Consider the following 26,136-nt stretch of genomic DNA (forward strand, 5'->3'; position numbering starts at 1 on the left):
AAACTCATCAATTCCTCCTCCAACAATTACCTCATGGTACAACCAATCAATAAGCATTCTTCAAAACTCATTGAGGGTTGAGTCTGGGGGAGGACAAATGGCCCCAAACGCTTTCCAAAAGCTCCCTGGAACATTCAGTTATCTTAATTTTCCTCCCATAGGCAAGCTTTTATGTAGGCAGGCCAGAACGTGGAATGATCCCGAGGGGATACATTCAAACTAACTGGCAGCAGCATCTGTACACCTCCTGCCCTCTCAGCTGCTCTGAATTTAAACCTCTGTATGCTGAGCAGGTTTGGCTTTTTTCCAGTTTACAAACTTTTAACACCTATGCAAACAAATAAAAAAAGGAGGTACCTTTACTCCCACACTTTAGAAAACTTTTAATTTTATTTTATGCTCAAATCTCAGTTGTTACATTTGGCTAAATACTGCAAAGAATAATCCATATTACATCCAAGTGATTTATATATATAGGACTGGACAATATGGCAAAAAATTATATCACAATATATATCGTAATTCCGATATCGATAGGGACAATATCAAAAAGCCAGGAAAAAAAACTGTCTAGAATGCACACAATGGATGTCTGTACCCATAAAGGCTGCAAACTGAATTTGCAAAGTCTATAATACCTCCAGGTTCTTACAACTTTTTTAAAAATAATAAAAACAGTACAAAAAAATTAATGTTCACTTTTTATTTGTATTTAGCCTTTACAAACAGGAAATGTTAAATAAACTGTCAAATAAATAAAGCTCTTAGACTCAGCTTATATATATATATATATATATATATATATATATATATATATATATAGAGAGAGAGAGAGAGAGAGAGAGAGAGAGAAAGAGAGAGAGAGAGATGACCAACGTGATGAACAGAAACTTTTTATCATTTTTTTTTTTTTTTTGTATAAGCTGAATATTTAACAATCAATTTTGTAGCTAAAACTTTGCGACGGAGCGTAACCTGAGCTTAACCAACTGGATTTTAACCAACCAAGATTTTATATATATAATAAAATATATATATTCAAATTTATATCGAAATACCGGAAATGAGTTTAAAATCATATTACCGTTATTGAAAAAAATCTAATCGCAATATATATTAATATTGAATTATTGTCCATGAAAAATGCGGGATTTTTTTCAAAATTACTTCAGCATTTTCAGACATGAATTGCATACACACTGAATGCACAGAAAATGCGTAAATCCCACTCACACATTTGCAGAGGCCAAAACTAACAGAAGTGTTGTCTTAAACAACAATATCTTAAAATCAGCTTTGTCAAGTAGTTCAAATAGCAATGTAGAAAGAGCATCAAGCACTTATACCAGATCCCATGAAGGAGAGATAGGTTTAGAAACTGGTAAAGCGCGGCGCACGCCCTTCATAAAGCGGCATACTAACGGACGCTGTCCCACAGTCCTGTTACCAAAACCTTTGTGACAGGCTGATATAGCAGCCAGGAATACCTTAATGGTAGAAAAAGTCTTTCACTGATCTATCAGATCTTGCAGAAGTGATAAGATAGCGGCTAAAGAACAATGAAAAATGATTTAATGTTTGACTGCGCACCAGAGTGCAAACACTTCCCATTTACACTCGTAAAGAGACCTAGTAGACACTACTCTTGCATTTTGTATTGTTCTGATAACACTGTCAGATAAGCTAGTTGAATTCAGATTGAACCACTCACTGGCCAAGCCCACAGTGCCAGGCACTCTGGGTGAGGATGAAAAATCTCCACTCGTGTCTGTGACAGCAGATACCTGCGGAGGGGAAGGGCCCATGGCTCCCTGTATAGCATATCTATGGTCTCCGCCAGCCAATATTTCCCTGGCTATCTTGGAGCTATAAATATCTTCTTTATTCTGTCCTCCTTCACCCTGCAAAGGGTTGGGGATGTTAACACAAACAGAGGGAACGCATAGAGGAGAGCGCATGGCCATTTGTGTGCCAGCGTGTCTATTTCCAGAGGTGCGCTCTGATCTTTCAAAAAACAGTAGGCACTGGGCATTGTCCTGAGACCTGAACAAGTCCAACTTCGCTCTGCTGTACAAGCCCCAAATTTGATCGACCATTTCGTGTTTAATTTCCATTTCCCGTAAAGGGGATTGCCTCTGGACAGTAGATCCGCACCTTGATTCATGATTTCCTGTATATGCGTCGCTGTTAGGGAAGAAAGATTGGCATGGCTCCTCAAAATCAGTTAGAAAGACCGCTAGCATTTCCAGATAATTTATGTGAAAATTGGTCATATGCTGATCCCATTTCCCATTTACCACCATGCCCTGGTGAATGCTACCCCAAACCAGACGACGACAACTTATCTGAACAACACCTATCAGTACACCCTCAACCAGAAAGGATGGCTGTACCCATTGGCACAGAGCCAAGACTGCCTTTGATGTCACTCTCACTCTTCTCCGGGAATGTAGTGACGGGTCCAGTCTCAAAGAGGCTACCCAGTGCTGAAAGTCTCTCATGGACAATCTGCCCAGTGGAATTACTATCAGAGCCGGAGCCATCAGACCCAACAGTCTGAGGCATGTGCGAAAAGAGACAGTTTTCCCCCTTTGAAACTCGACCACGCATTGAGTACATCTCTGTGCTCTCTCTTCTAAAAGTCACGCTGTGTATGTCTCTGAATCCAATGACAGGCCCAGATATATTATCGACTGCTTGGGAATGAACACACTTTTCTCTGTTTAACATCAAGACTAGTTTCGGTAAATGTATTAGAAGCATGAATGTGTGTTCTCTTTCTTTGAGCTTGGAATGAGCTGTTATCAGCCAGTCGTCTATGTATGTAGCGAGAAGAATACGATTTTCTCTCAGCAGAGTCAGGGCCACTTCTGTACATTTTACAAAGACTCTCGGGCTGAAGGACAGGTCGAAAGGGAGAACTAGATATTCGTATGCCACACCAGGGAATACAAATCGTAAGAATTTCCTGTGAGGTAGGTATTTTCTAATTTGGAAAATATGAGTCCTTCGATTGAAGTAACCCAATCGCCTGGCTGCACCAATTTCAGCAGTGTAGAATGAATGAGCATTCTGAACTTGAACTTTCTTAAGTACTTGTTAAGTGCGCGCAGGTCCAAGATAGGGCCGAGGGCCCTATTTCCCTTTTTTGGAACTAGGAAGCATCTCGAGTAAAATCCGCTTTGGCTTTCCTCGGGCGAAACTACACTTATTACCTCATTGTTCAACAGAGAGGTAACTTCCTCCTGAGGAACATACATTAATTCTCCCCGCACATGAGAGTGAATGACTCCTCTGAACTGTGGTGGGGAAATCGCAAACTGCAGTCTGTAACCATATTGTATTGTTCTCAATACCCGACGGGACTGCATGCATTTTTGCCAGAAGTCTATGTGCAGTGTTCTGGCACCATAATGTGACTAGTTCACGAACAGACTTGTCTGTAATGCGCATGCGCGAGGACTTAACATCTTTACATGTCTCACCACCTGTAAGGGAGCGATGACTCTCTGAGGTGGTGTTATGCTGTGTTCTGATATGTTTTGCAACATTTTTGGGGGCATTGTGTTTTGCAACAACTTGGGGGAAACAGTGTCACTGTTAAAGTAATTGTCACAAATAAAGTACTTGTGACAAGTGAGTTGATGGTTATCAATGCACCGTCTCTGTGTCGCTTCACGGCTCTGCATCCCTTGCACCAGCGTGGGTCTGTTTTCCCCACTGAACACTTGCAAACGTCCAAACTCTGTTTGTGAATGCTGAACAGTTGAGGGTCGGGAGACAGCGAACGGGGGGGCTGTGGGCTTCGTTCCCTCTGAAAGATGGACTCAAACAGTCTTTTTCTTTCTCCTCACCACCATCTGAGTGGGCTGAGGAGGTGTGGGGCCCGTCTGAGCTGCAGCTGGTGGGTACATCTTCCTTGGCCAAGCCAGAACCCCGCTTTGACCCGATGTAGTTGTGAGCAGTCTCTGTAGGCGAGGAATGCAATAGCTGGTAGGTGGTTGCGCTGCAGCTTGCACATAGGCTGGTCGAGGGGGTGGAGGAGCCACAGTCTGCATCAGTCAGGTGTAGATTGTAGTTTCATCAACCCTCTTTTTTTCCTCGCATCTCTTCTGCATCCGTGCCACAACCACACCAATATGCCCTCTGGGACAACTGGTGCATCCAGGATGGTTTCTTTTTCAGGGTCAGAGAGGATAGCCAAATTAAGCCACCATCTCCTCTCCTGAATAACCATTGTGGAAATAGCTTTGTCGGCAACCTGGACCACGCACCTCTGAAGATAAAGAGAGAGATCTGTGATAACACTGTGCCTGGCTTGGAGTGGTAGACACTTCGTCTTGCAGCTCCACTTGTTTTGCAGTAAGCAAAGAGGTCGCGTTTAGCGCTCTGACTGAGCGACTGCTCTGTAAGCTCGTTTCATCATGCTTGATGGCAGTGTGGGGCTTACAGCCGCCATGTGCTTAGGATGTAAGTGTGTGGCGACAAGTGGCTCCATAGGAGGCATGCAGAAAAGGCCTTGTCTTTCCTACCCTGCCCGCCACTTCTGGGGATCCAGGGGTAAGAACGGGGGGTCTTTGAAGTCTTCCTCTTCAGAGAGAAGGAAGTCCGATTGCCCATCGTCCTCTATGTTAAACGCATCCTCCTCTTCCTCATCCGTGCTGAGCACTTTAGACAACGGGGCGCATGCATCCAGCTGTTAATGCCCTGACGTAGCTGCTGTGGTGGGCATTTCTATGGGAATGGATACCTGAGGGGTGGCAGCTGGAGCTGGACTAGCAGACATGAGGGCATCTAAGCCCAACAAGCTAGCTTGGCGTGCTAGCCTGCGACGAAGGCTCTTAAGAGTGAACCGCGTGCAGTGCTCACAGGAACCGGGATTCTCGATTGACATTTGAGCATGTTTCAGCCAAAGACAAGTGGAACAGACCTGGTGTGTATCTTTGGATGAAATTTTGTTCCCGCATGAGCAAAGCCGTGGATAATCGGATAAGAGCTCTGCATTGCTGCAGCCATGAGGTACTGGTAATCCTTTAATAGCTGGAGTGCCGATTACAGAATTAGGCGAAAGCGATGTGATGACCGACAAATCGTCAAAACATTACAGTACTAAATAATTAGCCAGCAACTAGCGTGGCGACCAGTTGATGGCTTCTCGGAGTTGACCAGGCTCCTGGTGTGATGCGACAAGAGGTTTTATTATGTTGTCATGACGTTGCATCCCCCTTCTTATACTCGGAGGGGGAGCTCTCAGACGCAAATGTCATGTCTGCCGGCCAATTGGGGCTGGCGTAATGGAATTGGGCTTCTGAGAAATACACGGAAGTATAGTGAGACAATGAAATAGTGAGACAACGAAACATATGTTTGAAAGAGAACTGAATTTGCACCTGTAATTTTAAAGTCTAACCTAACCTAAATTATTAATTTATGATGGTCAACTGTTATATCAAACAGATGAGAACACAAGAAACGTATGTTATCTGCTATAACATATTTTGTTTTTCAGTGTAAACATCATGTGAAGCCACCATTGCTGGGTGGGGCGCAAATAAACACAAATAAGCTTTCACAGTAAGTACCCTTTTGACTTCCTTAGTAGGAAAAACAAGTACTATGGATGTCAATGGTTACAGGTTTCCAGCTTTCTTCAGAATATCTTCTTTCGTGTTTAACAGAAGAAAGAAAGACAAACAGGTTTGGAACAAGTGAAGAGAGAGTTAATTATTAGAGAATTTTTCAACTCTTTAGTTTTGTGTTCTGACTTCATTTACTCACCATCTAGTTGTTCAAACTAACTTGTAGAAGTTTCTTTCTTTTCTATCATATTCACAAAATATGATATTGTGAAGAATTTCTGTATATGCTATTTATTGCTGTTATTGAAAAAAAATCAGTTTACCAAATTTCATTCAGATCTCAATGTGCTGCAAATGATGAAAATGTGCAGTAAATCCTGATAACACAACCAAATTCAGAAACATGCAACAAATCCTGATAACACAAACAAGAGTGCTACAAATTCTATAGTTGAAGAACTTGCTTACTATTTCTGAATCCAATTTTTACCATCTCACTCCTTTTGCCTCTAATAGTACAACCCTTAACACCTTAATCCTATTAGAATGTTAGAGTGACACGTTAAATGCTCTCCAGAGCCTATGAGCTTTTAAGAGATTTCAAGGTCTTAGTCTTAAGAATTTACCTCGTATGACTTACTGTACACTTTTCATTTTTAGTCTTACAGTTTTTCAGCATGATTTTGTTCTTTTGACAAGACTAAAGATATCGTTCTTCCAAAACTGACTTCAGTCATGACACAAGACATAAGAAAATAAATACGTTTTATGTAAACTATTCCTTTAATTTTGTTACTATCCATTTATTCTTTTACCTGCAATTAACATATAATTCTTAAAGATTTCTTTAGAATGTTCAGACATGTCCAAACAAACAAAAAATAATAATTTAGGTGAAACACTGGCTCTCAGTGCTTTTTATTCTCCCACACACCCAACACATCATGGCAGCACTAAACAGAGAGCCAAGATGTGTGCAGAGCAAAGACACATTAACCACTGCACATTTTTTGTATCAGTCCAACACAAAAAGTGTATCAAAACAGACCTAAAATAATATTTTGTAGCACTATTTACTATATACACAAACAGTACAATGACGCATGGCAGGCATGTCATGATTTCACAGGGTAAAAATGAGTGTTAACCACAGATCACAAGCTAGTTTTGCACACAAGCCCCTCTGTGATCCCACTGTGAAGGTAATGCTTATAAATTATTGCATTAGCTTGACACTCCTTATAGCAGGGCAGTAAAAGCTGTCACCATTGCCCCATGTGTAGCTTAACTCAGCTTTATATACTCTCTAGGGGCTTGTTCCAATTCCCAGTCGCCACTGAACAACTTCTGATCAAAAAACCCAGTTCATGCTAAGGCCCTATAAATAACTCAAAACTCTATAATATTGTTTTCCTATCTGGAATCTGCTCTTGGTGCAGCTTGCAGTATGACTGCAATCCAGAAATGTATCTGAGCTATCAGCATTAGCAAGGCCAGAGAGATTATTTCAATTAGATCCAGTTTAAGCAATGCTTGATGACACCTCACACAAACAGAGAAAACCCCAGACTGAAGATGACACTACCATTAAATATATAGTTAATAAGCTGCCCAGATACAGTCCCTCGTTCAGGTTTGTGTCAAGGATCCAAGACAGTTCTCAGCATTCAGCTTCAGGGTAGTAGTCATTTAAGGGTCAGTCACAATGAGATATGTTGTAATGACAAATGGAAACTTCTGGAAAATGCCGCAACCAATGAACTGAGTTACGAGTTTGAAGACAATGCTGCCAAGCATGAGCAGACAAGAAGCCCCAAAGGCATAAGCATGAACACACATGAAGGACTTTGCCCAGTACAGTGGCTGACAGAAGAGGCATTATAATACATGTCCTGGGTCTAACGTATAAGACTCATCCGCAGAGTCAGCATGCCGAGGGTGCTGCAGGAGGAACTCTATCTAGCAGGAACTCTTATCTATCTATCTTGTCAATGGGGTTTACTAAAAGGTCTATCCAGATTGAGGCATTCCTAAATGACCAAAAAGAACACTAAATGACACTAAAGAACACTAAAAATTTGTAAAACAGACAGTGAGAGCTTTCTCTTTCTATGTCTTCCGATGACATGACTGGCAAACAGATCTGAATCTCCATGGATATTTGCCTCACAGACCTGAGAGACATACCTTCAAAGCCTGAAATGTGCACTTTTAAAAGAGACAACTTTTTATGAAAACAAATATTCTTTATTTTAGTAATCTGCATGCAAATAATAGAATGCAGACTTGTCCATCTAAGCTCATTATCCCAATAATCAGTTCCCGCCTCCACGATTCAAACACAAATCATGACGACTGCTGCCTGAACTCCACAAACAAACAAACACAGCACCTCTGGGCAGAAAATTAGTTTCACATTCATTCTCAGAAATAATTTTAATTTATGACACACATGACCTCATGAAACCACCATGATCAGATAATGCTGTATTTAGAAGGTGAACGGAAATTATTTATTTATTTATTATTATTTATTTGACCATAGTTGAGCCAGTTGTAGTAACTTAACGATGCAGACATTTAGTGTTGACACTACGAGTCCTTTTAATCACAACACCGAATAAAAATCAAATAGTCCAAATCCGCATGAGGCAGAAGCTCTAGGGGGCATGAAGTATCCATGGAGACTATGGATCTCCTTTGTTGCTGTTCAAAGTATCAATTCACAAACATGTGATAATTGTATCAGGACACAACCCAGTCAACATTTAGAACAAAAGGATAAAACAAACTTTTTTTTCCAGACACAATTAAATCCTTCCTGAAACTCATATATTAAAAACCAACAGATCATCGTCAAAATGATGATAGCAGACTTTTAATTAAATATATTTATCTCAACAAACTATGAATTTGACTATTTTAGTAAAGGGGAGAGTGAGCATGTTTGGAAAACACCATCCAGAAAAATGAGCAGATGAGAGTAAGTAATGGGTAAAAGGGAGAAGCAGACTTTACCTGCTCTAAAATGACATTGATTCTCTCCACTTCACAGTCAATGAGGTAGCGCTTCTCCTGTCTCCTGTCCATTTCCTCAATGATGCGCCTGAACTCTTGGGGGTCCGTTATGCTTCCCACCGACCGTGCTGTAACTTGCCAGTTGTTTGCTACTGCTGCTTCCATAATGGCTTGAAGAATGGAAAATCCTGTAAGGAAAACAGTTTTTTTATGTTAGAGCAAACTTTAGATAATAGGTGTTGACTTACTGTCACATAAAATATTTTCAGTGTTTGTACACAAAGATTATTGATATCACTTTGTAATTTTGCATTAGATATCTATAATGACCTACAGCATTTTAACAACAGCTGTGCAAAGAAAGAAATAGAGAAAGAAAGAAAGATAGAAAGAAGTCTGTTGAGCTGTTTTATCGATCCTGTGGGGAAGCAAATCATTCATCATTCATTAATTTTCCTTCGGTCAGTCTCTATTTCAGAGGTCACCACAGCAGAATGAACCACCAATTATTTCAGCATACGTTTTACACAGCAGATGCCCTTCCTGCTGCAACCCAGTATTGGGAAACACCCACATACACTCATTCAAAACAGACAATTTAGTTTATTCAATTAACCTATAGCACAAGTCTTTGGACTGAGGGGGGAAACTGAAGCACCCAGGTGAAACCCAAGCAAACAGGGAGAACATGCAAACTACACACAGAAATGCTAACTGGTCCAGCAGAGACTCGAACCAGCAACCTTCTTACTGTGAGGCAACAGTGCTAACCACTGAGCCACCGTGCAGCCCCAGGGAAAGCAATATTGAACCAATTGACATATTTCTGCATAATGTGTTGAAAAACTAAGCTTTGACAAAACTTAAAATCCTAAAATGTGAGCAAAATCACCTGTTTTGTCAACACTTTAGACATTACGCTAGAGAATCATTCAAACATTAATTCTAAAGTGACGTTTGTGAATTAGCAACGGGTTCTGCTGTCAGTTGCAGGTTTCAGTGACAGAAGAAAGTAGTTCCTTGTACAAAAGGATTTTTGAGACTCTCCATGCTTGATTGTCTTTTATACACAATTATGCTGTCGAACTGTTGTTTAAATGTAATATGACACACGTAGCAGTGTAATATGTCTGTATATCGGCCCTGCTGGGTCTCTAAGGCTTTGTTCACACTGCAGCCAAATGTGGCCCGAATCTGATTTTTTTGCCCACATGTGACTCAGGCAATGACAGTGTGAACAGCCCAAACTGCATGGAATCTGATCTTTTCAGTTCAGATTTGTGCTGCTTTCTTATGTAGTATTAATTCAGAAACAGATCTGATGTTTTGCAATGTGAACGGTCATGTCGAATTTTATGTGACTTTTACATAATCTTTGAGTGACATGCATCATCATTCTGTGCTGCAAACATCTAATTCTCAGCAGCATAGTAGAACGGCACAAAGGGCAATTACTTTACCACAGAAAGTTGGTTGTTCATTTTGAAAAAAAAAAATTAAAGGCAAAACTGGTGCTTGTTAACCAATCTGACTGGGGCACGGGTTAGTCGCGAAGCTGAAGAGTGTCTGGGGGTGTTGCGGATAGGGGATCCTTCCACAAAGGAGGGGGCACTTTCATTTTAAGGGGATCTTTCTCTTTGAGAGAAAAAAGACCAAACCCCTATTCTGCACGTGCCTGTTGTTTATAATGAAGTAAAAAGAAATAACTCCTGTAAACAAAAATAAAGCAACTCCGCCTTCACCGTTCAGTCTGCGGCTGCTCATTAACCCTTGATGAGTTCACAACACCGGTGGTCCGATAAACCCGCACCACAGGTGTCATAAATGACAAATGATCAATGTTTTCAATCACAAGTGACTTATTTTGGGTTTCAAATGCTGAAATACACATTAGTAGTAGCAGAATAACCCTTTACAGTTAATGAAATACACCACGGTTGCCTGTGAAAATCATATTAAGCATAATCTGACAACATGCTTCCTACAGTATACACATAGTGTGCATAATTAGACATTTTGTGCTGTCTGTAATTGTACTTTTGCACATGCAGGTCAGTTTAGGAACAGAATCTGTTCACACTGCAAATCTGATATTGGCCACATTTAAAACAACAATGTGAACAGCCATGGAAAAAAATCAGATCTGAGAAAAAAGCTGATTTGAGCACTAAACCTCGCAGTGTGAACGTAGCCTAAGGCACTTGGCCTGGGGCCTCGAACCAATACACAGCTCCCAGCAGTGCCGATATACAGCAATATTGCACTGCTACTCATGTGACATTGCTCATACATATATTAGTGGTGTAACGGTTCAGGAATCTTGCGTTTCGAATCACACTACAGCTTACAGTTATACATTACAGTACAGGATCAGACTATTTTTTCTATAAACAAATGTCATTTGCTTTCTTTTTTTTTTATTCCTTTGCCCAGAAGGCTCGATTGAAAAGATATTGCCTTTCAAATCCAGCACTGTGATTGGGTGACTCTGTGAGGTCATCACTGGAGGAACATAGGAAAATATTTACGACCTTGAAATATTAAACAGTTATAACTGTACATTATGCATAATTCACTTTCCAACCATTTAGCAGTTGAGAACACATTAGGGATTAAACATCGCTATGTAATGTTAAACTTTATCTAAGCATTCTTATATGCCAGGGGTACTCAATCCCTTTCCCTGATATCCACCTTCCCTTAGAGTGCAGCTCCAACCCTGATCAAACACAACTACACCAACAAAGTAGGACTTGAATGGTTTTAAGTATCACTTTAACTGGCTCCAGCATGTGTTCATATTATATATATAATATAAATTCAAAGATATATAATATAATACATGTAATATAAATTCACATATATATATATATATATATATATATATATATATATATATATATATATATATATATATATATATATATATATATATATAATATAAATTCACAACTGACTTGCCACAAGTTTCTGATTATACCATTGATCACAACTATGTGTTGTTGATGTTTTGTTGTTGTTGTGACCTCACCAGTTTTGTCACCTACATAAAAAGCAAACTACAAAATTTGACCAACATTGTTGTTTCTCTTGGTTGTTCCTGTTTATTAAAATTGTATGAAATAATAAATTTTTTTTTGGTGTATAGCTTAGCCTACACATTTTTGATAAATTCATTTCAGTTTTGTCTTTGGTACTGATTAATCTAATGTACATGCCTATATGGCTATACAAATATATTATTGTAAAGCATCCTATGAAAAATATTAATTTAAAAATGAGATCTGTGAAGAGTGTACTCATTTATGCTGAGCAATATATGTATGCATGTCGATAGGTATGTAGGTAGGTTGGAATAAGTACAATTAATAAAGAAAAAAGAAAACTCTAACTGGTCAGATGCTGTTAAACATTTCCTAAACTGCTTATTGGTTGGTCACAATTCATGTGCTGGAAAATGCCAATGGAACAAGTAAACAAACCGGCAGACACCAAATGTCGCTTTTTACCATGGAGCTATAACTGCGCTGACTGACTTTGTCCCTGCTCATAGCATACTATATAGTTTGTATATATCACTTTAGACAAACTATACATTTCGAGAATGAAGCGTGGCTGGAAAACAATGTTTTAATGCATCGCACGTCACTTCAGGAGGAAGAGTGAATTAATTTTCCTAAACTGCGACATGGTCATCTTGCATAAATATTAGCAACGATCCATCAGGTAATGTTTTTCCTTCTCTCTCTGTTGGTAAAGCGTGTCAACAAATATTTTTCCTCCACTCCCCATAATGCACAGCGCATCGGCCTATGGCAGCTGGATTAGTCCAAAAGGTGCAGTAATTTTTGCTGTTGGGCCTGTTTTAGTTCGGATCATATTCTCACCACAAACAAACCGTTCCAGGGTTCGTTTGAAAACGTACCGAGACCACCTCTTCAAGGAGGTCTCGGTACGCTTTTTTGGTCTGCTTTTGGTGCGCACTCGAATACGATTGCTGCCACCACACCTGCCCAAACGAACCGCACCAAGAAAGAAAACAAACTCTAGTGCGATTCAACCAAACCAAATAAGGCAGGTGTGAATGCACCCTAAAACGCGTGCACGGTCCCGTTTTCTTGCATGAAGCTGTGCCTGGAAACGCAACTGGTGTGATCGGTTCTCTTTCAAATAGACTAGACAAAAAGTTATGCTCATGCACCTGACAGTCTTGCTGCTTTCAAGAGCTCCAGCACCAGTTGCTTTCGCTTTGACTATTCTTTGAACAGATTAATAATTGGCCTAAAATTAACCATGTGCATGTGATCATCCTTTCATTGTCGCACATGGTGTGTTTTTCACATGCTTTCTTTTGCTTGTAGTTATTTTTGTTAATATGGTTTAATTATCATTCTTTAAAATAGCATTGCTCTAATATGAGACTAGCTCCCTATTTATGTGTAGTTAACTGGTGATCTGGGACCTTTAGCCAGGACAGATTACTGTGAATAGTTTTAGATACATGACAATAATTCTTTTTTTATATAATTGTCAATTGTTTTTTTTAAAGAAATGTTTTGTTGAATAAAAAGTTTAGTATACAGCTATATTTAGCTTGTTTCGATTTTTACATCTTTGTGTGGCTAAAATGTCTGGCTAAAAAATAATAATTATTTATGTTTGGTGTGGTCAGAGGTTAATTTGGTAAATCCTTCATTTGAGCTCTGGAAAGTCTTGTAAAATAAAAATTAATTGTAATGCAACACTATGAAACCATGACCAATTTGCTTATGCTCATTGAGCAAGCTCATACACGACACATAAAAAGTTAAATGCATGAGGAGGCATGTGGACGTAACAATATCTAAATTGAGTAATTTTAGCATGTCAAAGTCATATTTATTCATTCATTTTCTTTTTGGCTTAGTCCCTTCATTAATCCGGGGTCGCCACAGCAGAATGAAACGTCAACTTATCTAGCACATGTTTTACGCATGTGAACGCAGGGAGAACATGGAAACTCCACACAGAAACGCCAACTGACCCAGCCGAGGCTCGAACCAGCAACCTCTTTTGCTGTGAGGCAACAGCACTACCTACTGCACCACTGCGTTGCCCAGTCATTTTTATGTATATTAAATATATTTTCCCAACAACAAAATTGTGACTAGTGAAAATGCCAAGTGGCTAGTTGGAAATCTACTACCCACAGTGGCTGGTGATCAAAAACATTAATGTCAAGCCCTGATTATTATTATTATTATTATTATTATTATTATTATTATTACTATTACAGTGAAATAATTCATTAAATATGATGGGGCGAGGCAAGCTTGTGTCGCGAACTCAGTGCAACAGAGATAAGAACTGTGACTCTGCCTGCTCTGAACATAAAGGTTTGGTTTTCAGCAACGGTGTGGAAAGAGCCTTCACTCTTTCTGTACAAGCTACAAGTCGTTTATCTAACTAACCTAATATTATTTATTAAACAAAATATTGATTCACTAGCTTTTTCTTAATGGTATTACAGTAGTAGAATATAGCCCCAGGTGGATATACAGCGTTTTGCAAAAAAAAAAAAAAATTATGTTATGTTATGTTGTGTTGTGTACGTTCTAGCCAAATCCAACTCAGAATCTTATTATTATTAATCAATCTTTGTTTATATTATTCCATATATTTATGATGTATTGTTTTTTTAACCAACCAAACCAACCAAAGATGTTTGACAATGTTAAGATAAATATGTTGCATTTTGGGATGGTTTTTGACTAATTTATGAACTATTTATGGATATAAAATTAAATAAAAAATATCCTGGATTTGAAGAATACTGTGTTCCTGGCCTTCGCTGTGCTTAAGTGATGTTTAATGTACAAAAATTGTGAAGGAACTTTACTGTTGATGTCTTAAATAATAATGTCAAATAACCAACATTTCTCAAAATGGATATATACGAAACTCTTGAGATATATATATATATATATATATATATATATATATATATATATATATATATATATATATATATATATATACATATATATATATATATATATATATATATATATATATATATATATATATATATATATATATATATATATACATATATATATATATATATATATATATATATATATATATATATATATATATATATATATATATATATATATATTTCTTTTCCATATATAAAATTTGTGTAAGCGTAAACAGGGTAAAGAGAACATGCTTGCACTCATTTCAATCTTATCATACATCAACATGTTTGGCAACTCTTCTATACTGCAAAAGTTCTCTTTGCACTTCCTCAATTTAGGCTTTGTATGGCTCAATTGCTCTGCCCAACACAGGTGGCGTGAAAAGCCCTCTGTATGCTCTTGTAGCATGCAGCTGCCATCATTCCCCAACCCATTAAATTACTTTTTCAGAAAAACATGACTAATGACTGGAAAAATAAAAAGTACTACATCACCCATCTGCAGTAAAAGACCAAGATGCCCAAAATAAGAGCCCCTGTCAGTCATCATAAGAAGGCTCCCAATGAATCAAAGTGCATGTGACATCCTCATCTGTATAATGTGTCCAATTCATAATACATGAGTGTGTTTGCTCAAAGCAATCTATGGACAGCATGACTTTTGGTGCTGGATATTGGTTTATATTTTAAAACTAAACCAGGCGTTGCAGTGGCGCAGTAGGTAGTTCTGTCGCCTCACATCAAGAAGGTCACTGGTTTGAGCCTTGGCTGGGTCAGTTTGCGTTTCTGTGTGGAGTTTGCATTTTCTGTGTTCGCATGGGTTTCCTCCTGGTGCTCCGGTTTCCCCCATAGTCCAATATATATGTATGTGACATATATATACATATATATATATATATATATATATATATATATATATATATATATATATATATATATGTATATGACACTATATTATATAGCTGAATTATTATCCCACATTGTTTATTTTTTTCCTCAATTTCCGTTTAATAGAGATATGATTTTTTTTAACACATTTCTAAACATACTACTTTTAATAACTAATTTCTAATAATTGATATATTTTATCTTTGCCATGATGTCAGAACATAATATTTTACTAGATATTTTTCAAGACACGTCTATACAGCTTAAAGTTACATTTAAAAGCTTAACTAGGTTAATTAGGTTAACTAGGCAGGTTAGGGTAATTAGGCAAGTTATTGTATAACAATGGTTTGTTCTGAAAAAAGGGGGCTATTAATTTAGAAAAAAATGTTTTTATTAAAAGCTGCTTTTATTCTAGCTGAAATAAAACAAATAAGACTTTCTCCAGAAGAAAAAATATTATCAGACATACTGTGAACATTTCCTTGCTTTGTTAAACATAATTTGGGAAATATTTAAAAAAGAAAAACAATGCTAATAGTTGTCATGATCTCCAGCGATCTAGCTCATGCAGATCGCTGGAGAACTACAAAACTGCCAGCAAAAGAACTACTATATCCAGTCATGCACCACTCACACACCTGGCCTAAATCCTGTCTGATTGCAAACACACACAACTCAATAACTGTATAAAATATGGACAACGCGACAGAGCTATTTCCCATTGAACATGTTGAAGGCAAAACGCCTCGTGACTAGAAAACTGCTGAAATTGGAGTCTGGGCATGCGCAGAAGGACTGCCTGATGGAGCCAGAGGAGGAGCTGCGGAATCAAGCTTCTAACCAAACGCTTGTACATCAAATCAACCACACCCCCCGAACTTCTCACTTGACCGCCCGTATCTGCACTATAACAAAGGCTCGCTAATGTAAATATAAGCTCTTACATTTAAAAACATGTAATAATATACTATTTAAAAACTGTGTGGTGTAAGCTGTCTTTCATACACTCTGAGTTAGACTAATATGAGCACAAAAAAATGTTTCTCTAATAACAGTGTTGTTGGTATTTGTTATCTTCACAGGGGTAGAAATAACACTTGTAAAATATGAACAATATACAACACATATATTTTTAGAAAGGTTTTTATTTTTAATTAGCAATCAACAAGACCCAAAATATACACACCATAGATAACGATTCAACATGCGGGAAAAATCGTGTGTTTAAAATATAAATACAGCAACATTTCTAAACAGGATATTTACACATCCCAACTCTGCACTATATAAAATAATCCTTGTCAATTTGTACAATAAACTTCGCAGTATTAATACATCAACTGATGTCTATCAGCTGCTGCAACATCACTTGTATTGTTTATCATTTTCTTCCTCCTTTTCATTTGGTTTATTCCATGCCTTCATTATATCTGGCAAAGAGGAATTTACATTCATTTTAATGTTTATTAGGAGTTTTCAAATAAAAAGCCAACAGTAAATGATGTATACAAACAATATATAACATTTACAGCTGTATTTGTTATTTAAGATTCGGTTTCTAGAACGTTAATATTTTATAACAGCAAATTCAGTAGATTAACTCAATAGCATGCAGAAACTCAAAATGCAGAGACATTCTTTAAATTAAGTTCAAATAACCCTACAGGAGATTAATGTGGAGATCGGCGAACATTAGTTTGTCTTTCTAATTATTATTTCAAGAGAATTACTGCTAGATAGCAATCACCTGTATTTTCCCTGTCATCGTTACTTAAATTTGTTTACAATAAGTCATTTATTGTGCAGTTTTATTGTTATTTTTATATTGAAATTCTTAATTCTTGTGCACTACAAAATTTATACAATTATATTATTATTTGTTTAATTCTTGTGCAATCAATAAACGTTTATTATTATTCATTTTTGTCCTTTGATTTTTGCGATATATGCATGCTGTTTGCATTTTATTCAAAGGTTAAATGCAGTGCCTACACTTCGCGTTTATATAGTAGCCTGCGTTTGCTGTTATATCAACACAAATGTTTGTAATAACATTAACAAAGGTGAGGTTTTATATAATGAAGATTTAATCGCACCAGCTTCGGGCTGCAGCGCACATTACTCGCGGGCCGATTCCGGCTCGGATGCAGCAGCTTCGGCTCGCTAACGGCCGCCGCATCTGGTCTGATTGACGAGTAGGTACAGCAGATGGAGTCGGGCTGAAGGGTAAGTCTCCAGCAGGCGAGAATCTAGCCAGAACTGGCCACAGTGTATTTTGCTATCTGGATGGTTAGGCGTGTATCAGCAAACTAATAAAGTTCGATAAAGCCCTGGCCTTACCGAATAAACGGTGTTCCACCAGCTCCTGTATATCAGAAAGTATAGTTTACTGCTGAACTCCTTTTATTATGGTAAAATAACACAGAAATCGAATAATAACACTTCAATCTCCTGCCGTAGCTCTGACGGTCAGCTTTGAGAAATTGTCAATCACAACTGTCAATCACAATGACATGCCCAGCATTAAATTACTGCTAAAAACATACTCTTTACAAAAATGAAGATCTGCACCTATTTCATCTTAACCAGTGCCTTAATTGACCAGAAACATCTTTCATGACATTTTATTGCAAGTGTAATAAATTTTTTTATTTGGGCTCAAGTATCTATCATTAACACGGAGGAGGCTGACGTTATGACTTGTACTGCAGCCAGCCCTCAGAGGGCGATCTAACGGCCGAGACCTTCCCTCAAAAGCAGGCATGTGGCACACTTAACACAGCTGAAGTTGCTCATGAACTGATTACATGTACATATGTAAACATTCCGACACGTTTTCCCTTGCCTTGTTTTTCGTGTTAGACCTTGCTTTGATTTGTTTATTTCTGTATATGTTGCCTGCCTACTGACCACTTGCCTGCTATTTCGACAACGACTTTGGATTTCCCATACACATCTGTCTGTTCCTATATTGACCATTGCTTGCCTGACCATTTAATAAACCCTGCGTTTGCATCCGCACACCCTGAAAGCGTCACTTTCACTGTTACAATCAGGACTTGACATTTACACCCGCCAAATGCTGGTAGATTTCAGTCTTGGCCGGGTAAGACAGCCGCTCCCACTAGCCACTTTGGCTGGTTGAAAATATTTTTTAAATTGTAGTTTTCCTAAAAGCAGCGTTTGACAATAAGGATGGCCCAATATGCATGCAAATGTGATCTTAGAATCGAGTAGCAGCATGACTGATAAAAATAACTGTTCGTGCGAGCAAAAGAAAGCAGGTGAAAACTGATTGAGAGGATGATTTGTCACGCGCACAGGTGATGTGATGCGCATGCCTGTAAAAAACATGCGCGCTCCCGTTTAACTGCGCGAAGCAACCGTGTGTAGAGGAAACGCAACTGGTGTGATCGGTTCTCTTTGAAATAGACTAGACAAAAAGCGATGATCGTGCACCCACAGCCCTGCTGCTTTCAAGAGCTCAAGATTGAAAAAAATATATATCCTTTTGTAAGCAGCAGCTGTCACAGCTTTCGTTTTAATTATTCTTTACTCAGATTATTAACAGGCCTAACAACCGTGTGCATGTGCTCATCCTTTTATCATCATACACGGTATGTCTTTCACCTGCTTTCTTTTGCTTACAGATATTTTTGTTAATATAATTTAATAATCATCCTTTACAATAATATTGCTTTAATATGAGATTAACTCTCCATTTATGTGTAGTTAACTGCTGATCTGGGACCCTTTAGCCAGGACAGATTACTGTGTATATTTACACACGAAAATAGATCTTTTTAAATGTCCAATTTTTAAAAAAGAAAATTTTTGTTGAATAAAAAGAGCATGTATACAGCTATATTTTTCTTGTTTTGATACGTTTAAAATGTGTGGCTAAGAAATAATTATTTCTTTTTGGTGTTGGTCAGAGATAAATTATGTAAACGCTTAATTTTGAGCCCTAAAAAGTCATGTGAAATAAAATCTAATTGTAATGCGACACAACCCATTTGCTCATGCACAGTAAGCAAGTTCAGACACTACACACACAAAAAGTGAAATGAATGAGGTGGCATGTGGACATAACACAACATCTAAATCAAGTAATTTTAGCATGTCAAAGTCAAATTTATTCATATAAAATATATTTTCCAATCAACAAAAGTGTGCCTAGTGAAAATGGAGAGTGGTTAATAATGTTGGAAATCTACTAGCCACAGTGGCTGGTGATCAAAAACATTAAGGTCAAGCCCTGGTTACAATAGTTATGACTTCAACTGTATATATATTCACTCGATATACATTTTAATATTCTAAATTGCATCTCAATTTTTTTGCTGTCTTATATTTATTTAATTGTTAGCTTTTTCAAAACAACAGGCAATTTCAACGTGTCAAAATAAAAAAAAGCAAGCCCTAGACAACTAAATGTGTGTGTGTGTGTGTGTGTGCGTGCGTGCGTGTGTGTGTTTTGATTTAGACTTATGCCAGATTTTTTGCTGCCAATTTCTAATTCAACAATACACTCTGGGCAAATTTACTACTCTTTCATTATGTTTGTGGCAGTTTTTGCCCCATTGACTTCCATTATAATGGCATTTTTTGATTACAAAGCTATGACACCAAATAATCATGCATTGTTGCAAGGTTTTTCCTGTTGGGAGGATGGAAAACTAGTAATTTTTATGTTAATTATTAGTTGCAGTGCAATAAAAGCTTAGTTTGTGGCGTAAATTATATAGTTATATGGGGTACTATAGTTCATTCATCCCTGCACATTATAAAATGTTGTTTTACTCCATAGATCTCCATATAAAAACCAAAATCTTTACCGTTAATCTAAAGGGTTAATGCTGCCAACTGATGATCAACAGTACAAATTAAAAGTTTTACCTCTTCCCAACAGCGAAAAACATTCAATGCTGTATTATTATTTGATGTCATGGATTTGCAATCCATTTTATTTTTACATTTATTTATAATGGAAGTCAATGGGGCAAAAACAGCCACAAACATAACAAAAGGGTAGTCAATTTGAACAGTACAAAGTGTTTAACATGGCTCACTATTTCACAGATATTGTGTTACACTTGCAACCAATGGTATACAATGCATTTGCAAATAAATTATTAGCAATTAACACATTTATAATACATTTAAAAGTGGAATCTTCCTGCAAAATGCTACTGATCTATAACTAAATGACGATCAAATCAGATGTTAGACGTAATAGTTATAAGACGTTATATAGACCAGATAATTGTCATACATGTATACACAATTAATTGAAGAAATAACAATTAATTAAATCATTACATTCAGTAGCTAATAGACAGTATGTAAATGAGTTCAACAGAATTTATTGAAGATTTATTGAAGGATTCCATGCTTATCTAGACCCACATTTGTATGACAATTAAATAAAGCAATCTGACAAAATCATTTCTACTTCACTTTATCAAAGTCAGCACAAAAGTTTCCTGCTAAAATCAAAATTCAGAACAAACAAACTGAATTGAACACTTACATTTACAGGTCTGTCTTTCTTACACTTTATTTCACTCTCATTTACCCACTCGGCTTATTCCCTTATGTTACTCTTAGTTTCTGATATTTAATTATAGTGGCAAAGTAAGTTGACTTTGAAACAGAATTAGAATTATCCTATGACTCGTCTGCTGCATTTGCATATGCATCATGTAGTGAGTCATTGTCAAAAAAGTCCCTGTCCCTGCCAAGGTTAATTCATAGCAGAAGGGCTCTCTACCCTTGCCACTCACTATCTAGGGCATTTGTGGACCAGAAGAACTACATCTGATAAGCTTAAGAGGCTGCACTGAAGTTGTTGGAACATCGTTTGTGTTTTATTGTGTGTGACCTTTATCACCTAGACTCTTAATCAGAGTATTGTCTTAATCACATCAAAATCTAATTATTGGTGTCCATGTAAACATAGTCACTTTTTGACACACCGTCAGGGCTCTGTGAACTTGAAATTGAGAAGCAGCATTTTCTGTATGTACGTACATCAAAAGCAAGTATGAAATCGCAGTTTGGAGCTTATGTAGGCCTACAGTTCAAAATTCATGTTTAACTGAATAAACTGTTAGTAAACACAAGAACATCTTATTGAACGTAATTTATTTACATCACTAATTATCATAGTAGAACAGTTTCTCAAGCAGTTTGTGATGCATTTTGGAAACAGAAGATGAGCCCCTGGTCTAATGTGCCACCTGGCTTGAGAAACCCGTTCTCAATATTTATTTATTTTTTTTTTTTTTTATAAGATTTATTATTTGGGTAGCATACATATTATGAATGCCTTCGGCAGAATTCAAATGAGCCATTTTAATCTAGATTAATCTAGATTTAAAAAATTTATCTATGCCCACCTAAAATATATATACACACACACACACAACACACTTACCAGCCACTTTATTAGGTACACTTTAGTGGTACCAGGTTGGACCCCCTTTTGCCTTTAGATCTGCCGCAATCCTCCGTAGCATAGATTCAACAAGGTACTGGAAATATTCCTCAAAGATTTTGGTACATGTTGACATATTGACACAGTTGCTGCAGATTTGTTGGCTAATCCATGATGTGAATCTCCTGTTTCACCACATCCTAAAGGTGCTCTATTGGATTTAGATAATTGGATTCTAGCAAAAACTGAGACAACGATCAGATCAAGCAACGTTTCTCCAATCATTTATTGTCCAATTTTGGTGAGTCTGTGCGAATTGTAGCTTCAGTTTCCTGTTCTTAGCTGACAGGAGTAGTACTCGCTGTGGTCTTCTGCTGCTGTAACCCATCCGCCTCAAGGTTCACCGTGTTGTGTGTTCAGAGGTGCTCTTCTGCATACCTCGGTTGTAACGAGTGGCTATTTGAGCTACTGTAGCCTTTCTATCAGCTCATGGTTGTGTGTGAAAATAGTATAAATTTACTCAGACCAGCCCGTCTGACACCAACAACCATGCCAAGTTCAAAGCAACTTAAATCACTTTCCTTTCCCATTCTGATGCTTGGTTTGAACTGCAGCAGATCATCTTGACCATGTCTACTTGCCTAAATGCATTGAATTGCTGCCATGTGATTGGCTGACTAGAAGTTTGTGTTAACGAACAGTTAGACAAGTGTAACTAATAATTAAGTGTTGAATGTCTACAGTGAATGAGGGACCAGTGCTTTAATTTTGCTATTGTGGCTATATATCTACAGTATATATGCATCGTAATTGTCTGTCTGGGTTCACAAAACACCGGCTGGCACAAGAGAAATGGCTGAATGAAGTCACAGTCTTCCCTCTTACAGCAGATGAATCACAATCATAAGTAATCACTCCCATAAGTAATGCCGTTTGAAAATCACTTTTCATTTGCTTAGAGCATTTCTGATTTTTTGTTATGCAACTCACACTCTGACTTGCCAAACAACTTTAATCAACAGTAAAAGTTATGATTGCAGCCATTTACAGCGAAATACTAAAGGAAAACAGCATTAGTAACTTTTTACACGTATATAGAGCCACCTATTAGCCATTCTCATGTTTTGTATACTTATCTATCTGCACGAGCATGCAAAATTCATGAAGTTTTATTGTATGAAATACAAGCATATAGGTAATTTTGACAATGACCAGGTGCAAATGCAACAAATGCCACAATGGTGCAAACACACAAAACGTCACAGTTACTAACGTAACCCACGTTACCCGAAGAGGGTACAGATACATGTGTCTCCTGACACAATGGGAGTTTGCTAGACGACCAATCACTCTGAAGAGTAAGAAAATCAGCCAATGTATGCCAATTCATTGGCAGAGCTTAGCTCTGCAGGTGCTGGTGATTCATCATTAGTAGAGTATATAACCAGTGCATGTGGAGCGAGCAGTTAGACTTTTAGCCACTGAAGAGCAAACACAGTTATCAGCTGGAGATCCAAATTCTGTGGCATATGAGATACACGTCTCCGTTCCATCTTTGGGGAACATGGGTTGTTTTGAATTATGTTTTACAAATTACGTTTTTGAAGTAACTCAGGGGCATATCGCAGTGAACAGCACGAGTTGAATCTGAAACCTCAGAAACTGGGCGCCAATTTGTCTGTCATTGAACTGGCTTGAGGGCTTTTACCATCACAATAACAGAAGACCGATTGTCTTGAACTGCTGCATCAATACTTTGGCTGCAGATGTTCTGGTACCCTTCAGCTAACTAGTAAATGACTAATAAACTTAAACAATGGGGCTTTACAGGATTTTCAGCGGGAACGGTCTCACGAGACTTTTGAATGACTCCTCTAAATGGTCATGTGCTCGCCTTGGGCACATCCTGCCAGATGTACAATTTTGTAGAGACAAAGAGAAAAGAATGCATACGAATGAAAGACAATCTCTTAAAATGTCAAAACTAAGGCAGATGTATCGTTGAATAATATGCCATGGTTTTCCTTATCTGCTATGTTTATTCCAACCAACCAGGTTAATTAATGTGTTGTTTTGTTGATCTGTATGTGTCTGAAATGTATGATGTCTGGTATTGAACGAAAGCTAGAGACATTTGCAATACATTGGTGTAAATGAAAAACTAGTAGCAGAAACAGTATTCGTCTTGTAACCTTTGATGTGATATAGTCACAACTTACCACGAGAATTCTACATGCAGTCTGTTAATTATTGACCCTTTCTACGATGGTACGGGGCGTGGCCCCGCCCTTCATGGCAACTGCTCATTGGAAGACAGTGCCATGGGGATGGACCAAACCAGGTCACTTAAAAACGCCCTGCAACAAAGAAACTTTGCTTTTTGCATTAGCTGGCTTGCACATGCTATTGCTTTCTGCCCCCGTTCGCCTGCTTGGACACTGCGCCGCCACGCGATTGGGTCACCACAAACTCTCTATGCAAACCTCTTAAGTTTCAGGACCGCCGAAACTGCACGAACTTCCGCAAACCGACTCTCAGCAGTCCGTCACCTCGGTAACCTAGAACGACCCACTCACGAGCGAGGGAATCCCAAGGACGTCACAGAAGCCACCAGCCAATCAGGAGCACCGTGTTTCCCCGAGGCCAGCCGGCGAGGGAAATTCGACTTCAGCAAAAAGGGCACAAGTACCACAAACTAATGTTGTCTCTTGCTGATCTGGTGCAGTTTGATCTTAAGCAGTTAAAGATAAGCCATATCTCTGCTTTTGTGGTTTCTCAAGAGTTCTTCTAAGATCTTGTAAGAAATATTAGAATTAGTTTGGGACGGTTGTTCAACTCATCTTACATCCTCTGAACTGCCTCTGTGTGAATGTGTGTGTGTGTGCGCGTTTGTTTGTTGTTTGCTTATTATGTAGTTAGTTTCATGTATCATAGTGTAGCTCAATAAATCTTTGTTCTCAGTTTGTAAGAACTGTGTTCTTGTTTATGTGCTTCTAAGTCATTGCCTCGAGCTGTAGATCTTGTTACCTTGCTAAAAGTTAACCCAATACTGTGTTATGTTATTATCGTTGGCCACGTAAATAATATTAACAAGATTGGTAAAATACGATGTCTTCTATTTGCAGGACAAGTGGTAGACAAAGTGTGAATCTTTTAATCTGAATCAGTCTGACTCAATTGAGTCGAATCAATGATTCAAATCTTTAAGATCCGGTTCATTGAAAGGAGCTAATAAATCCCTGATTGATCTTAAAACGTAGGTTGATCCCCTACATTTTAGTATGGCATCTGTTGTTCTTAACAGTCATATAGTTAAGCTTTGTGTCAAGATGATGACACAGAGGGCAACTTTTTGAGAAGTGTTGTTGGACAATATTGTACAAACAATGTTGCTTGGCAACTTTGCTGCTGGCAACACATTTTTTACCCAAAAATTGTTATTTTTGTATAGATGTATATATGATGTTATAAAACAGGTAGTAGTAATGAATACTTTTTACTTAAGTACATATTTCAGGCCCTACTTCTTTACTTTTACTTGAGTACAGAAGTGTACTCTGGCACACATAGCTGGCACCAATCCACACACAGGCAACCAAGCGGGCATACTGGGCCAGGCATCCGGCTTCTCGGTCAGGTGCTGGAGGCCTCAAAGGAACTCTCTTTAGCAGAGCAAAATAAGTGTGAATATCTCCGGGGTAAGGAGCATGGCACAGCAAGCATTTTTGAGACTGAGCTCAATTTCCTCCCAATTGACCAGGGTTAAGCTGCGGTCACTTTTCCTCCCATAGACTTCCATTCATACGCACGCGAATGCGTCAGACCGGAAACGCAAGGTCATGCGTTAAGTTTCACAGGTTGCTGCGGTGCAAAGTTCAAGCTTGGTGAATTCTTACCTGGAAAATCGCATCACTTGACTGCGTGAGATCAATCGAGAATCAAAACATGACCTGTCTAAACATCTTGTTTAGTCCCACCCCTTTTCGCAGCGACTTACGACAGAATTTTGCACACACAAAGCCCGGTGTGACCGCAGCTTTACTCAGAAATTGGGAGGAAACGGGCTCCACCTAGAGATTATAGAATCTCACGAATGTGTCATCATCCATTGATACTACAACATCCTTGGATGTTGCTCTGCTCTTTTTGGGCATGATGAAAAAGGGTCTGTAAAACTCGCTTTTCATCTTTGTTGGAGGAACTGGCTTGGATGCATCCTTCGCCAAGAGGACAGCAATCTTCCCCAG

The 26,136-nt window shown here is 38.1% G+C and overlaps 1 protein-coding gene across 3 annotated transcripts in view; it reads right to left on the reverse strand.

Annotated features, from left to right (window-relative positions):
• Positions 1-26,136, reverse strand: part of gria3b (glutamate receptor, ionotropic, AMPA 3b) — a 438,221-nt gene that overhangs the window by 197,088 nt on the left and 214,997 nt on the right. For all 3 annotated transcript variants that reach the window (XM_056472279.1, XM_056472278.1, XM_056472280.1), the window contains exon 4: positions 8,598-8,785. In XM_056472279.1, coding sequence (XP_056328254.1) covers positions 8,598-8,785 — 188 coding nt within the window. The remainder of the gene's footprint in view (positions 1-8,597; positions 8,786-26,136) is intronic.

Source organism: Danio aesculapii, chromosome 14 (genome assembly GCF_903798145.1).
Source record: "Danio aesculapii chromosome 14, fDanAes4.1, whole genome shotgun sequence".
NCBI classification, from domain to species: domain Eukaryota; kingdom Metazoa; phylum Chordata; class Actinopteri; order Cypriniformes; family Danionidae; genus Danio; species Danio aesculapii.